The 15000-nt window shown below is 33.5% G+C and overlaps 1 protein-coding gene across 5 annotated transcripts in view; it reads right to left on the bottom strand.

The window, feature by feature from the left end:
• Positions 1–15000, bottom strand: part of LOC149130911 (uncharacterized) — a 247648-nt gene that overhangs the window by 133495 nt on the left and 99153 nt on the right. Inside the window, exon 3 of one of the 5 annotated variants that reach the window (XM_089343657.1) lies at positions 12309–13363. The exons of the other annotated variants lie outside the window; for them this stretch is intronic. Coding sequence (XP_089199783.1) covers positions 12982–13363 — 382 coding nt within the window. The 3' untranslated portion in view covers positions 12309–12981. Of the gene's footprint in view, positions 1–12308; positions 13364–15000 lie in introns of those variants that run through there. 5 annotated transcript variants of the gene reach the window in all.

The raw sequence follows: 15000 nt of genomic DNA, 5'->3' as shown, positions 1-15000 counted from the left end.
CCAGGAAATATTGCTGGACTAGCATTTTCTCAGAGTATAACCATTCAACATCATGACAATCGTCTGAAGATGAGGGCCAGTGCGATGCTAGGATTAGACATTTGCAGATGAGCGCAGCAGAAGAACGTGAAGAGAAGTGTTTTATTTTCAAGAACACATCGTAGTGTCGAGCTGAAAATCGAAACCACGAACTTCCCAATGCCACGCACCTGCCACCATGCAATGCGACTAATGTCCAAATAGTTCATTCATTCTGAAGCAGGAAACTTCTATTCAAAAACCAACTGAATCCTCATTCTCAAGCGCTGGAGATCCACAATATATATTTATACAACATCCACATATGTGAACATACATTTTCATATATCTGTGAGTGTGTGTATGTGCGTATATAATACATAGATATGTAATTATATATATACACATATTGTGGTACTCGAACGTACATCTAGCTCTGAATGTACGGATGTATGGGTGTGTTTCTATGTATGTGTTCCTATTTCTTTCAAGCCAATGGTTCAATATTCACGGATCAGTGATGAGAGAATGAGGAATTAAATCTACTGAATACAATCGTCTTGATGCAATAAATAGCAAATGTTATTTCGATTCTTGTATACCAACCAATATAATGTCATTATTTCACCAATGCATTTTAGCTTTCCATCACATATTCGCCGTCTTCCCTCGAATTAGTAGAGATATCCGTCTACTTACAATTCTATATACATACATACAAACATATATATATATATATATATATATATATATATATATACCCATACAGAATTACGCACCCACACACACACAGACATTATATATATATATATATATATATATATATATATATATATATATATATATGAGAGAGAGAGAGATAGAGAGAGAGAGAGAGAGAAAGAGAGAAAGATAGTTCTATAGATATATATATATACAAACATATATATATGTAATCGTATGGTTCATCAAAGCTAAATCCATAAATATGTTGGAGAAGGCCTCTGAGTCAATGAAAAGATAACTTGCATTCTTTATGGTAGAGAACCCGCCATATTTATTTATTCGCTGCTTTGTGGTCTCTGGAGATATAATGAGTTTTGCTGATGCGTTTTTAATTTTAACGAAATAAGTAAATGAATGGATGAAGACATTAAGATAGAAGAAGCAGTTAAAGTGAGGAAGGAAAGTATGAAAGAATATAATTTGGAAATTGAAAGACAAAAGAAGGAAAATTAAGAAGCCGAGAAAGGAAGATAAAGAAACGATCGTTCTATTTCCAGAAAGAATAAAAGAATCAATGCAGTTAATAAGATGGAAGAAAAGTCTGAGAAAATAAGGTTGAACGAAACAATATATGACGAGAATGAAGGGATAATAAACAAAGCAGGCGAGAAACAAATACATGAAAATGAATATATATATATAATGAGCGAATGAAAAGGAATCTACGAAATAGTTAATGTCCGGAAGAAATGAGAGAGAGAGAGAGAGTGAGAGAGAGAGGAAGGGGGGGGGGGATGAGATAGAAATAAAAGTAAGAAGAATAGACATAGAAGAAACGAGAAGTAAATAGAAATGAGCTTTGGAGAATATTCCAAAGAATGAAAAGAAAACCAAAAGGTAGAGGATTCTCGAGATTCGTAAATTTTGCTTTACCTTGCACTACGACGTATTGATTTGAAAATATGCCTCATCTCGCTTTTTGGGCTGTTTAACTATCTTTCCTTATAGAATTGCTCCACATTTTGGCGTAGAACTAAGGATTTATAGGGAAAGAAGGTCAGTCGATTACACTGACATCATTAAGTGCCGAGTAATTTAAGGCTGCGAAGATGCGACTATTTTAACAGCATCTGTACTTTTGCCCCTGTTTAGTCAAAAGTCAATGCATCTACAAAAATTGTCAGGGTTTGTGTTTTGATACGTAAAGAATTATGACTAAATTCTAGGATATCAAAAGAGAAGAATAGTATAAACAAGCGACAATTTATTTGGCGTATCACGAATCCCCTTTTTGCTTAGGAAACTTTATAAATCACAAATACCATTTGCTTAAGTTCATCCAGTATCTTGACCACTACTGAATTTTGATGACACCGGAATAATATGAGGCAAGGCTGATCCCAGTAGCTTATGAATTTAGAATGTAGATATTTGCTATTAACAGCCGGCGGATATCTGATCATTTCACAGCATTATTTATCTACATAACTCGGGCGATCTGGTCGAGGTGATAAAGCTTCTGCTAAAGCGCTTTATAATACTTGTTTCTGCTTATTTCTAATTCGACAAAGTTTACTGTGGTTTGATAAATAAAATTAACAAAATTTTATTACTGAAATAACTAATCTCCCATATTTTCTAGTTCTGTAATCCCTTTCTTCTCTCTGGATCATCTATGGGGGGGGGGAACGAAAATTCGCCCCTGGCCAATCCAATCTTTTCACAGCCATTATGTAAACATCTTACCTATATCATCTATGAAAGCATCAACTTTTTTCTAGTGTTCTACGAACTCCAGTTATACGCAGCATTGTATACGTATTGACATTAAACTTTAAAAAATTAATTATGAAGAGCAGAATTCGTTGCGTCAGTGTATTACGATTAGGTACTTACATAAAATTCCATTTCGGTGAGATTTGATATTTCTGCTTTCCAACGTCGATAAAATGTCTACTCTTATCGCGCTTGTCGTTCTTTACCGCTTATCACCAGCAGTTTAACCTTGAATCAATAGACGTAGATGATCCGTAGCGTTCTACTCAGGATTAATTTCCATTGCAAGCGGGCATTGCGCATTTAAAAGTACATTGCACAAAATATTCAACTCCTTCTATTAAAGATGTTGCAATACAATCGAAGTAGGTTTTTTTTTCTTTCTATTTCTATCATGTCGAGAAGCCTTGTAGAAATGGTCTTAGAAATGAAATACTTACTACTTAGAAATAATATACAGGTTTTGATTTAATAATCTACGGTGAAAATTTCCCAGAATGGGATTTATTCTTTTGCCAATGCTGGAAATCAATATTTTTCTCAAGTTTTGCAAAATATCTGTAGTTTATATTCTGTATACAATTATTGCAAGCGAGGCAAGAGATTTTTACATTGACAAAGTCATTAATTTGAATATTTCATTTCTGTCTCAGCAGGTCAGCCTGTCACAAACCTGGTGAAGATCTTGAAATTAATCTTGAATTTCTTGTAATCTTAGCATTTTTTCTTCCAATTCGTTGATAGTTTCTCACCATGGTGCAAATATATTCTACAACTAGGGAACATATCAGTGTATTTTTGACAGATAATTTGATGTAAAGACGAAATACATGTGAGCTACACACCGCTGTATCAGTATTCAGTCGTGAGCTGCATATAACAATAGGTTTTATATTAATATATAGCAGAACAATACATACTGAAATCTCCATTTTTTTTTCTTTACGGTTTACTTACAGAACGAAGGACGGTGTTTATGACGTCTTAAAGTGCTTCTGGGACTGACAGAGAGCGGCGAACTATGATGCATGGTTTGCCGTACGAAGAAGCATTGCCAATTATCCACATCTACATCGACGTATTGACTTGAGAACTTGCAACGTAATTGATTCCAGTAAAGTCACAGAAGGCATAGGTGGAGGTTTAAACAGGGTAACTAAAACCCTACAGCTTCCGAACAAAAAAAAAAAAAACAGTCATCACTGGAACGGCTCCAGTACAATTGCTGTCTACAAAATTTCACCGACTAAATATTAGGCCATGTCCAGGTTACGATAGTGGTGACATATCCAAAATTAAGCGCTGTGAGATCGAATCCTGAATTATACCACTGGGAAGACATATCACCCATCACACGTTTATATCGCGACTCTTATGCACCCCAACCCATTAACAGCTTTTCCCAGGACAACTGCCTCAATGAACGGAAAGCACAAATAAATAAATACTAATAAAAGTAATTAGAATGTTACACGCATACTTTTATTAATTGTTAGCAAGGACACAGTATTAACGTTTAATATTAACGAATGCGAAGGCGGTTAACTGTTAGAATTCTCAGTACTCCGGACAAAATACTTAGCGGCATTTCGTCCGTCTTTACGTTTTCAGTTCAAATATAAATAAAATGTCAAACGTTTTCATGCGTAACTTCTGATGCAATGTATGTATAGTTACGAGTTTGCGCTGAACTGAAAAGTTCATAGCCTGACTATAAACAAGTGACCCTAGAGACTTTTGCATGCATTAATTTCAACACATTTATTAATACTTGCTTTGGTTCGTTGCGGATAAACTGATGACTTACTGTACACAGAAGGCTTCAGAGGCAAATAGAAGTGGGTAAAATTTGGCATTGTGGTGTTATTAAGTGTTATTAAGCAGAAAAACAAAATGAGCTTCCAAGGACATTCCAGCTGATGTTGTTGATATATTAGAGGAAGACGCTCCGGCATTTGCAATCATGCAGAAATGGGCAGCTGTAATTAGGAGAGGAAGGGAGAAGCCTTGAAGATGACCCGAGGTTTGGACGTTATGTGACTATTACAGAAGGGAAATATTCTTTTCTACGCTAGGCACAAGACCTGAAATTTTAGGGGAGGGGGGGGCCAGTCGATTATATCGACCGCAATACGCAACTGGTACTTTATTTCTCGACCCTGAAAGGATGAGAAACAAAATCGACCTCAGAACGTAAAGACAGACGAAATAGCGCTTTGCATATGCGCATCAACCAAATGCCAGAGTGAAGAGGTATTAGCGAATGCAGTCGATTTAGCTCTGAATGTATGCACGTTTTTTCCAGTTTGTATTAGACAGACATACAACCTGAACATATCTGTGCACTCACAAATCTCTCTCCGTTGTGTTTCCCTCTGCCACACACACCTGAATCACACACAATCTTCAGCACATAAACGCACACGAACATATAGAGATACACACACATACAGCTATATCAATTCGAGGAACAGATTTCTGTGCCGGTTTCGCATATTTGATAACATACTAATCATTATCTGTAGCGTTCTAATGTGTTATCAACGTCTTTTTTGTCAGCCTATATTCCTTGGAAAGAAATGCTGACTGTATGTAATATTTCAGAAGTTTGCAACTTTTATTTACTTATTATTTTTTAACGAAGCTCTTATCTCAGATATATGGAAATATATTCATTTATATCTACATATATTCACATATTGACTTAGAGTACTCTGGCTGCTTCAATATTTTCTGTCTTATTTTAAATAAGAAAAAAATATAAGAAGCGAAGCAAAAATCTCGTTAATATACTTTTTGAATCTTATTACTTATATAACAGCGTTTCGAATTACAAATGCACACACACACGCACAGACACACACAAGCATTCATTCATTCATTCACATGCACACACACGTACGTTTATATGCACATATATTCACATATGTGAGTGAGAAATGTACATGTGATATTTTCTCGTAAATTTTTTTTTCTTTCAAATGTAAATTACCCAGAATTCCAAAGAGAATATATGCATATATGCATGTGTTATATATACGCTTTCATGCGCCCACACATGCAAATATGCACACAGCCAAAATAAGTGTGCGTGTGTGCATATATATATACATATATATATATTTATATATACATACATATATTATATATATATATATATATATATACATACATATATTATATATATATATATATATATATATATATATAAATAAACGTATATAAATATATACGTATATATATAAATACATACATACATACATATATGCATAAATATACACATATGTATACATATATATATATATATATATATATATATATATATATATATATATATAACGTATATAAATATATACGTATATATATAAACATAAACGTATATAAATATATACGTATATATATAAATACATACATATATACATATATGTATATGCATAAATATACACATATGTATATATATATATATATATATATATATATATATACATATATATATTTATGTACAAATATACACATGTATACATACATATATATACATATATATATATATATATATATATATATATATATATATATATATATATATATATATGTATGTGTGTACATATGCAAGTAAGTGTGCATGTGTGTGTATGTATGTATATTCACATCCTGTTTTTAATTATTTATAGTTATTCTTGTAAGGAAGGAATTGGTTTCTGACAAAGATACAAAGCTCTCTCATTGGAATGTAGATAAGAAAAACAATGTCACACGTTGTACTTGGAAAAATCTTGCTTACTGTTGCTCATCCACTCGCAGATTGTATTTGTAATATGCGTGCTAGCTTGTTGATTAATTTTTCTGTAAAATCTTCGCATTTCGAAGTTAACATTCTAGGTATTAACTCACAAATTTAAGTGCACATATTATATGTTGTATAAATCTGAATTTATAATCAGTGTATACAAACTAAAGAATTTAAGGCCGATTTTCGCGATTATCCCCTATCTCTTTGATTTAAAAAGATATATTCACATATTCGCAGCGTTTCTGATTCCGTTTGGCGTCTTTTACATACTTTTTCTTGTCTGACCCAAACTAATCTTTCCGACCTGTTTCCACTTGGTAGGAATTCTGATGGAAATGTCCCACCAACATTCCTTGCGTTCATGGTAATGTATGCATTCAGTATCACTGACAATCTCAATATCAATAGCAGGACAGTCATCTCTTTCGGATGCCATGTTTGTTGTTTTAAAAGCAAAGCCATATTCCATTGGGTGGAAGTACGTTGGCATGTTTGCATGCGTTGAAACAAGTATGTATATGTGCGCGTGTCCATGTGCATGTTTATATATACATATTCATACACACGCACACACATATATATATGCTTGTGGGTGTGGGGTAGTGTGTACGATTCACAGACCGGGCTGTGTGTTGTGTTCTTGAGCAAGACACTTTATTTCACGTTGCTCCGTTTCAGTCAGCTGTAGAAACGAGTTGTGACATCATTGCTGTCAAGATGTATAAGCATTTACCTTTCCCTTGGATAAGACAGGTAGCATTGAGTGGAAGAGGCTGGTATGCATGGGTGACTTTTGGTCTTCCATAAACAGACTTTCCTAGGTGAAATCCCAAGGCCATTCATGACCGAAGCAAGTCTTAATACACCCAATATATATATATATATAAGTTTAAAAAAAACACAAAAACAATAACAAAAAAACAAAAAAGTGAGGACGTGATATGGATAGTGTTATTGGACGCTCGGGAATGGAAAGAGAGAGAGTATGACGTTTCGGGCGGAGCCCTTCGTCGGAAAGACGGAAAGTTCAAAGAATGGAAAAACGGAGGAAGAGAAAATCGGCATATATATATATATATATATATATATATATATGAAAGTCAAAACCGTCTCGGCATTAATAGAAGTCACAGTTTATTAAAGTGAATGGAGTACCGCAATAAATTTTAATTAACGAGCAAACGTGCCTATCATATTTTGCAGCTAAAACGATAGGATGACCATAGGTAGAATGCTGTTACTCATAGGACACCTCAACAATGACAACAGTAACATCAACAACGATATAAGAATGACTAAAAGCGAGAAGGTCTAAGAATCTCAATGCATCTCATTCGTGGTGATACTGCTTTAAGGTCGGTTGAGGATGTAAACCTCACTGCCCACAGTAATTTGTTGCTTTGAGAGAATTAATGAAGAGAAAATGCTAAAGAAATCCTATAATTAACAGGAAGAATGGCGCTTCTATGACTTTACTTGGCGTAAGTGGACAGAAAAAAGAAACAATCTGAAAAACACTAAATATGTTTTAAACTTCTAAATGCGATCCAACCCACAAGCATCTTCATTTCGAATGAGTTGTCTAACTTTAAGTGCTACTCAGACATTTCATATATAACAATCTTCTTCTTCTTCAAACACTCATAATACATACATGTATGTATGTATGTATGTATGTATGTATCTTGCATCTATTTATGTATGTGTATATGATTTTGTTTTATTAATTCTTCACATCCAGTCTGATACTTATTATCCGCATAAGATTTTAAGCAAGAACTTGGTAAATATGGCACCGAAACCATTTTCATTAACTTCAAGTTTTCTCTAATATCAGATGTTTCATTTCTTCATTAAAAGACACATAAAAAAAAATATTCAAGAAAGAACGGAGGTCACATAAAGAGAAAAAAAATGTAATAATAATAATAATAATAATAATGATTAATATAATAAGGACAACAATAATGCTAAAAATATTAACTGGCAGACCAAGTATTTAAGTCATTTAATGGTCTGAAATTAACTGAACACATAAAAATTGGTTACATTTCGCGTTTTATGTCTCTGGGCTCTAGCTATAATGCCGGCAAGGCAGCAGTCAGTATGCCGCCATTAAAAGGTTAAATCTGTTTTGTATGGATTTGTTAGTTTGTTTTTTTTTCTTCCTTTTCTATTTTCCTCATCGTCTTCGTTTTTTTCATATTTTAATGAGTAGCTTTCAAATTTCTGTTCATCATCATCATCATCATTAACATTACCATTAGTATTATTATCATTATTATTACTATTATTATTATTATTATTAGTGTTGTTTTTGTTGTTATAGTTGTTTTCTGCTTCAATTCAGTTTTATATCGGAAATGTCTTTTTTTCTTCGCTCGTTTTCATTCCTTTTCTATTTATTCTTTTGCTCTTCCTGTAAATGGTTTTCGCTCAACATCCTCAACATTCTAAGAAAACTGACATAGCTGCCGGTTCTGATGGCCGCTACTCGTATCATTAACAAATATCTCGCCACTCATTTTCCAATTGGCCGACAGCTATTTGATGCGTATATAGCGACAACATTTATCATATGATGATTAAAACAACCGCCATTTAAAAAAATTTTTATGCACATCACTTACGCATATAAATACACATATATTTATCGACATATGCAGATAGATTCATATAAACAAACACACATCAATACAACTATGCATACATAAATTCATACATACGTAATATATATATACATCCAAACACCAATACACATTCATATATATATATATATATATGTGTGTGTGTGTATGTATATATACATATGTATATATACATATATATATATATGCATATCTGTATATACACACATACACACACACATATATATAAACATATATATATATATATAAGTATATTTATATATATATATATAAGTATATTTCTATATGTATGTATACATATATATGCGTACGTGTATGTGTGTATATATATATAAATATATATATATATATATATATCTGTATGTATGTGTGTGTGTACGTCTGTTTCAATGCACGTACATAAGTATATATGAAATTTTATCAAATCTCTTATACAAATGCATTATACTCGAAGCAATGGAAAGTATCGTGAAAATGAAATCTAAATTATCTTTCTTGCTCTCCGTTTTTCTTCTTTCCTCTGACTATCTCGGCATAAATCTCTCACTCCAAGACTCTTAGAATCTCATTAGAAGAAAACTTTGTTTTATTCGTTTTTATATTTCAATACTAAACACGATACGCTTTACTTTTCGTTTTGTATTTGCTCTTATTTTTTTTTTTTTCTAATTCTTCGAAATCTGTGGTTCTGCCAACTACTCTATCATTTTGCTATCATTCATTCGGTTTCTCAACAAACACCGTCTCACCCAAGTGTCTATTATTCCATATATGTGTGTATGTGTGTGTATGCATATATGTATCATATATATATATATATATATATATATCATATATATATATATATATATATATACATATATATATATACATACACAGAGAGATATACAAACATATACATACATTCATATATATATATAGTCATACATACATCTGTAGACATGTACATATACATATATATATATATTAAATATATATTTCTCTTTTTCATTTATTCATTTCCATGTTTCAGTCATTTGACTGCAGCAGTGCTGGAGCAGCACCACCTTTTGTCGAACCACTAAGTTACAGGGACATAAAAACACCAACATCGGTTGTCAAGCGATGGTAGGGGTACGAATACAGACAGATCGACAAACACAAATACATATATATATATATATATATATATATACATACATATATATATATATATATATATACATATATATATATATACATACATATATACATACATATATATATATACATACATATATACATATACGATAGGCTTTATTCAGTTTCCGTCTACCAAATCCGTTAGGGCTTTGGTCGGCTCGAAGCTATACTAGAAGACTTGCCGAAGATGGCACGCAGTAGGACTGCACTGGGAACCATGTGGTTGGAAACAAGCTTCTCCACACAGCCACATCTTCGCCTATCTATATGGGTGTACGTGTATACTTGTATCTATTTATATATTAATCTATCTATCAGTCTATCTTAGTGTATCTATTTTTATATAAACATACCATGGACGTTTCTCCTATACTCACCAAATACGTTTTCTCTACAATATATCACACTTTACGGTGAAAAATCCTAATATCTGGAAGCACCTGTCAGTCTTCAGAATTCCACTGACCAATCCAGCTGTCGTAATATTCCCAGCAATTCTAATATCTCCAAGATAATGTATACAGCCATTAACAACCAAATACTCCATAACATCAAAACACTTCCTGCTTAGCAACCACCTGTACGGGTTCTGCAATGCAAAATCCTCTGGATATCTGTTTATTTATATGTACTACCACTGGGCTGTTACTTTAGAGAAGTTGTTTCTCTGGACATCACTCCAAAAATCTCACTTTGTTAATTAAAAAGAATTAAAAAATATTGATAGACATTCACTTGGTAGCGTAGCTGAGACGTCTAGAAATAACAACCAAATCTTCATTCAGCCACATCATGATCTCTTTAAAAAATGGATGTTTTGTTAAGGTAGCGTTTTATATATCATGCTGAAATCAAACGATGGAAAGGGATAAGCACGTGCCTGAAGAGCTTTTGTTCAATGAAGGCTGACATGTGTCAAACAACTGCAGGTACACACCTGCCCTGCCCTCTCCTCTCTCTCTCCCTCTCTCCCTCCATATATATATATATATATATATATATATATATATATATATATATATATATATATATATATATAGTAATATATTTGCATTGTAAAATTTAATCTTTCATTGAAAACTTTTTCACTCTTCTCGGTGAAGCATTCAGGCGAATATACCGGCATTGATGGGGCAACATTTGAAATGTTGTCCAGGTAAATCTACCCGAATAAGACTCATCAAATTTACGATAACAAACGTATTTGAAGAGCCCGAAACCTAGGTACTAGATTATCCGATTCTGGGTTGTCCATTTATCTAATGTTCTTCCTAGAGGTAAGACGAAATTGTTTACGTTCGCTGCCCTCACAGGTCTGTGCCAGTATATACACAGTGAAGCTTTACTATAGCGTAATAAGGTTATCGACTGCTATTTCCCGTAAACGTTGGTGCCCTGCACTGCTCTCTCTCTCTCTCTCTTTCTCTCTCTCTCTCTTTCTCTCTCTCTCTCTTTCTCTCTCTCTCTCTCTCTCACACACACACACACATATATAATATATATATATATATATTTGTGTGTGTGTGTGTGTGTGTGTGTGTGTGTACATATGTCATAAGAAACTTAAATAAGTGACAGCTATCTCAGACTACGACCCAGCATTAAAGGCAAAGATGTGTGTTTGTGTACGTTTGTCTGTGTGCATGTATATATATATATATATATATATATATATATATATATATATATATATACATATATAACAAACGAGGATAGCTATGGATAAGTGCTCTGAACCCACCATCTTCAATATCCAGATTATAAATTCACATTTATTCCGTTGAAAATGGTTGGATTTCGTTTTATGTGTATCTGTGCTGAAGTGGCAATCTGGTAAAATTAGATCTTTTAATGAGAAAAATAAAAACATTATGCAATTAACTCGCTCATCACATATCCATTGTCTTATCGCAATAAGATTTGCACGTCTTTTCTATGTTCAAAATGTGAATTTGTTTTTCTATGTCTACATTCCAACAATGATGCTTAGTACCTTTGTCAGAAACCGGCTTCTTGTTTAGAGAAAGAATTGAAACAAGTAACAACAGAAGAGAACGTACATAAACACATACATTCATACATACATACATACATACATACATACATACATACATACATACATACATACATACATGTTTGAGTGAATGCCTAACTGACAGTTTGGGCCAGCTTAAATTTTCAGAATAAAAAATGAATCAAGGTTTTTTTTTTCTTTTTAATCAGAAATACAATCTGTAAATGGAAAAAGAAAAATATGCAAGACTTAGTTCAAGTTAAAATGTGACATCGTTTTCCCTGTCAACATTCAAATGATGGAGTTTTGCATCTTTGCTAGAAACAAGCTTCATCCTTAAAGGAAGAGACTAAATGGTTAAAAGCAGTAATGAACATAGAAAAAAAAAACTAGAAAATTGACAGATATATAAATATACCTGAAAACATAAAACATGCCAAGAAAATAAATAAGAAAATACAAGTGCTCCTCATGAAACCCGAGTGCTACCCCCAACGGATGACGGTTCAACGTAAACATCCCCGGAGTAAACCCTCAGATATTTACTGCAGATCCGTGATTACTCGCTTAACTTTCTCTGGTCGATATTACTCTAATTAGTAATTTTTTTTTTCTTTTTTAACTAATAGCTGCTAATTGTTAACGTATTCGAAGTTGCTTGATTGTCTGAACGCAATCAGGACCACTCCCCTCCATCTCTCTCTCTCATCCTCCTCTTCTGTATTCTCCTTCTCTTCTATCACTAAAGGCTAGTGCTGAAGTATTTCTTTTAATCGGTACATATTTCCAATGTGCTTCTTCCGATTTCATTAATATCGGCCCATACATATTGTCAAATAATAGCCGATGCAATTAGGGACTATTGTTCATTATAGAAGATCAGTGCCAGCGGGTGGTGGCGGTGGTGGTGGCGGTGGTGGTGGCGGTGGTGGTGGCGGTGGTGGTGGCGGTGGTGGTGGCGGTGGTGGTGGCGAGAGGTATTGTAAAAGTAAAGGAGGTGCGTTGTCCATAAAATACAGTATGTGTGGTGGTAGTATTGTTGTTGGTTTTTTTTTTCTGGTGGAGGCGGCGACGGCGGTTGTGTGACGCGGTGTATTGGCGTTGTTCGAGTGTTGGTCGTGTGAGGAAGGTGTTATGTTATCGGGGTGTGGAGGTTCGGCGGCGGGTGGGAAGTGATGGCGGGGGGTGCTGACCGTGGAAGTCCTTTTATTCTTGTTTCTTTTGCAAAATTTTCTACATTTTTCTTTATTTCTGTTTTTAGCAAAAAAAAAAAAAAAAAAAAATTATGAAGTCACTGAAGTTCCTGCATCACCACCATCATCATCATTATTATTAACATTATTATTATTATTAATATCATTATTATTATTATCATTATTATTAATAACATTATTATTATTATTAACATTATTATTATTATTAATATCATTATCATTATTATTATTATTATTAATATTATTATTACCATTCTCATCATCATCATTATTATTAATATTATTATTATTTTTTTTTTTATCGCCATCGTCACCATCATTACAATCAGCAGAATTTCTATTAACGTTGTTGTCGCTACTGCTGCTGCTGTTGCTCTTCTTCTTCTTATTATTATTATTGTAGGTATTATTATTAGTTTTAGTACTATTGTTGTTATTAACGTTGTTGCTGTTCTAATTTCCTCTTCGTTTCCTCCTCCTCCTCATTCTCCTTCTGATTATTATTATCATTATTATCATTATTATTATTAATATTGTTGTTGTAGCCATTATTATTAGTAGTAATATTATTTTTGTTGCTGTTGTTGTTGTTGTTGGCGGCATTGGTGGTGGTGGTGGTGGTGGTGTTGGAGGTGGTGGTGTTGATTAGTAAAGTAATGCGGCTATTGATTGTATTTTAGAGCTTGTGGCGTTATTTTTAATCGAGTGTTCGTTTATAAAAGAACTGAGTGTTGTGTGCAATTACAATGCTTAGTTTTTTTCGTGGCTCATTTGAAACCGGTGTCGATGATGATGATAGCGACAATGATGTTGATGACGTTGATGATGCTGATGATGGTGGTGGTGGTGGTAGTGGTAATGATGAATGTTCAATTATGAAGAACTTAGTTATATGCAATTATGGCTGTTGTATATTATTTTATTGCATTTTATTTTATTTTGTAATCAGAGCTGACTAACATGTTGCATATTCGCTGTACGAATAATTTTGGTGATGAGGATGGCGTTAATGATGAGGACGATGAGGGTGATGATGATGATGGGGGGGGGGTGTATTTGATAAGGATATTAATGATGCTGCTGTTGTTATCGTTACTCATATGGTTATTGGTGTTGTTGACGACGACGACGACGATGATGATGATGATGATGATGGTGGTGGCGGTGGTGATGATGATGATGATGGTGGTGGCGGTGGTGATGATGATGATGATAGGGATGATGATGATGATGACGACGACGCTGATGATGATTGATGATGATTGATGATGATGCTCCTGATAATGCAGATGGTAATCCTGGTGGTGTTGAAGACGATTATGATGATGATCATGATCATGATGATATTTTTGAGGATTAGTTTTCCACATCTAAGTTGATTTAAGTTACATCTTTTATTGTAAATATGTGTAAATACGATGGCATCTCTTATTTTCTTTCTTGAAACATCGTGTTTATCCCGTGTAAATAATTTTACACCATTAACTAAGGGAAACTTTATACATCTTACTGATAGGTGCGGGAGTGACTGTGTGGTAAGTAGCTTGCATACCTAAGCGACCAACTTCCGTTTCAGTCATTTCTGAGTTTACTTAGTCAGGATATTGATAAGAGCTAGAGATAAGGCTAGCTTTTTCTGTCCACAGCTTGTTCACACACACACACACACACATA

The sequence above is a fragment of the Octopus bimaculoides genome, chromosome 27 (assembly GCF_046866305.1).
Source record: "Octopus bimaculoides isolate indiv1 chromosome 27, ASM4686630v1, whole genome shotgun sequence".
Classification (NCBI taxonomy): domain Eukaryota; kingdom Metazoa; phylum Mollusca; class Cephalopoda; order Octopoda; family Octopodidae; genus Octopus; species Octopus bimaculoides.
The sequence above is the reverse complement of the archived record's forward strand: the minus strand, read 5'-3'. Positions and strand labels throughout refer to the sequence as shown.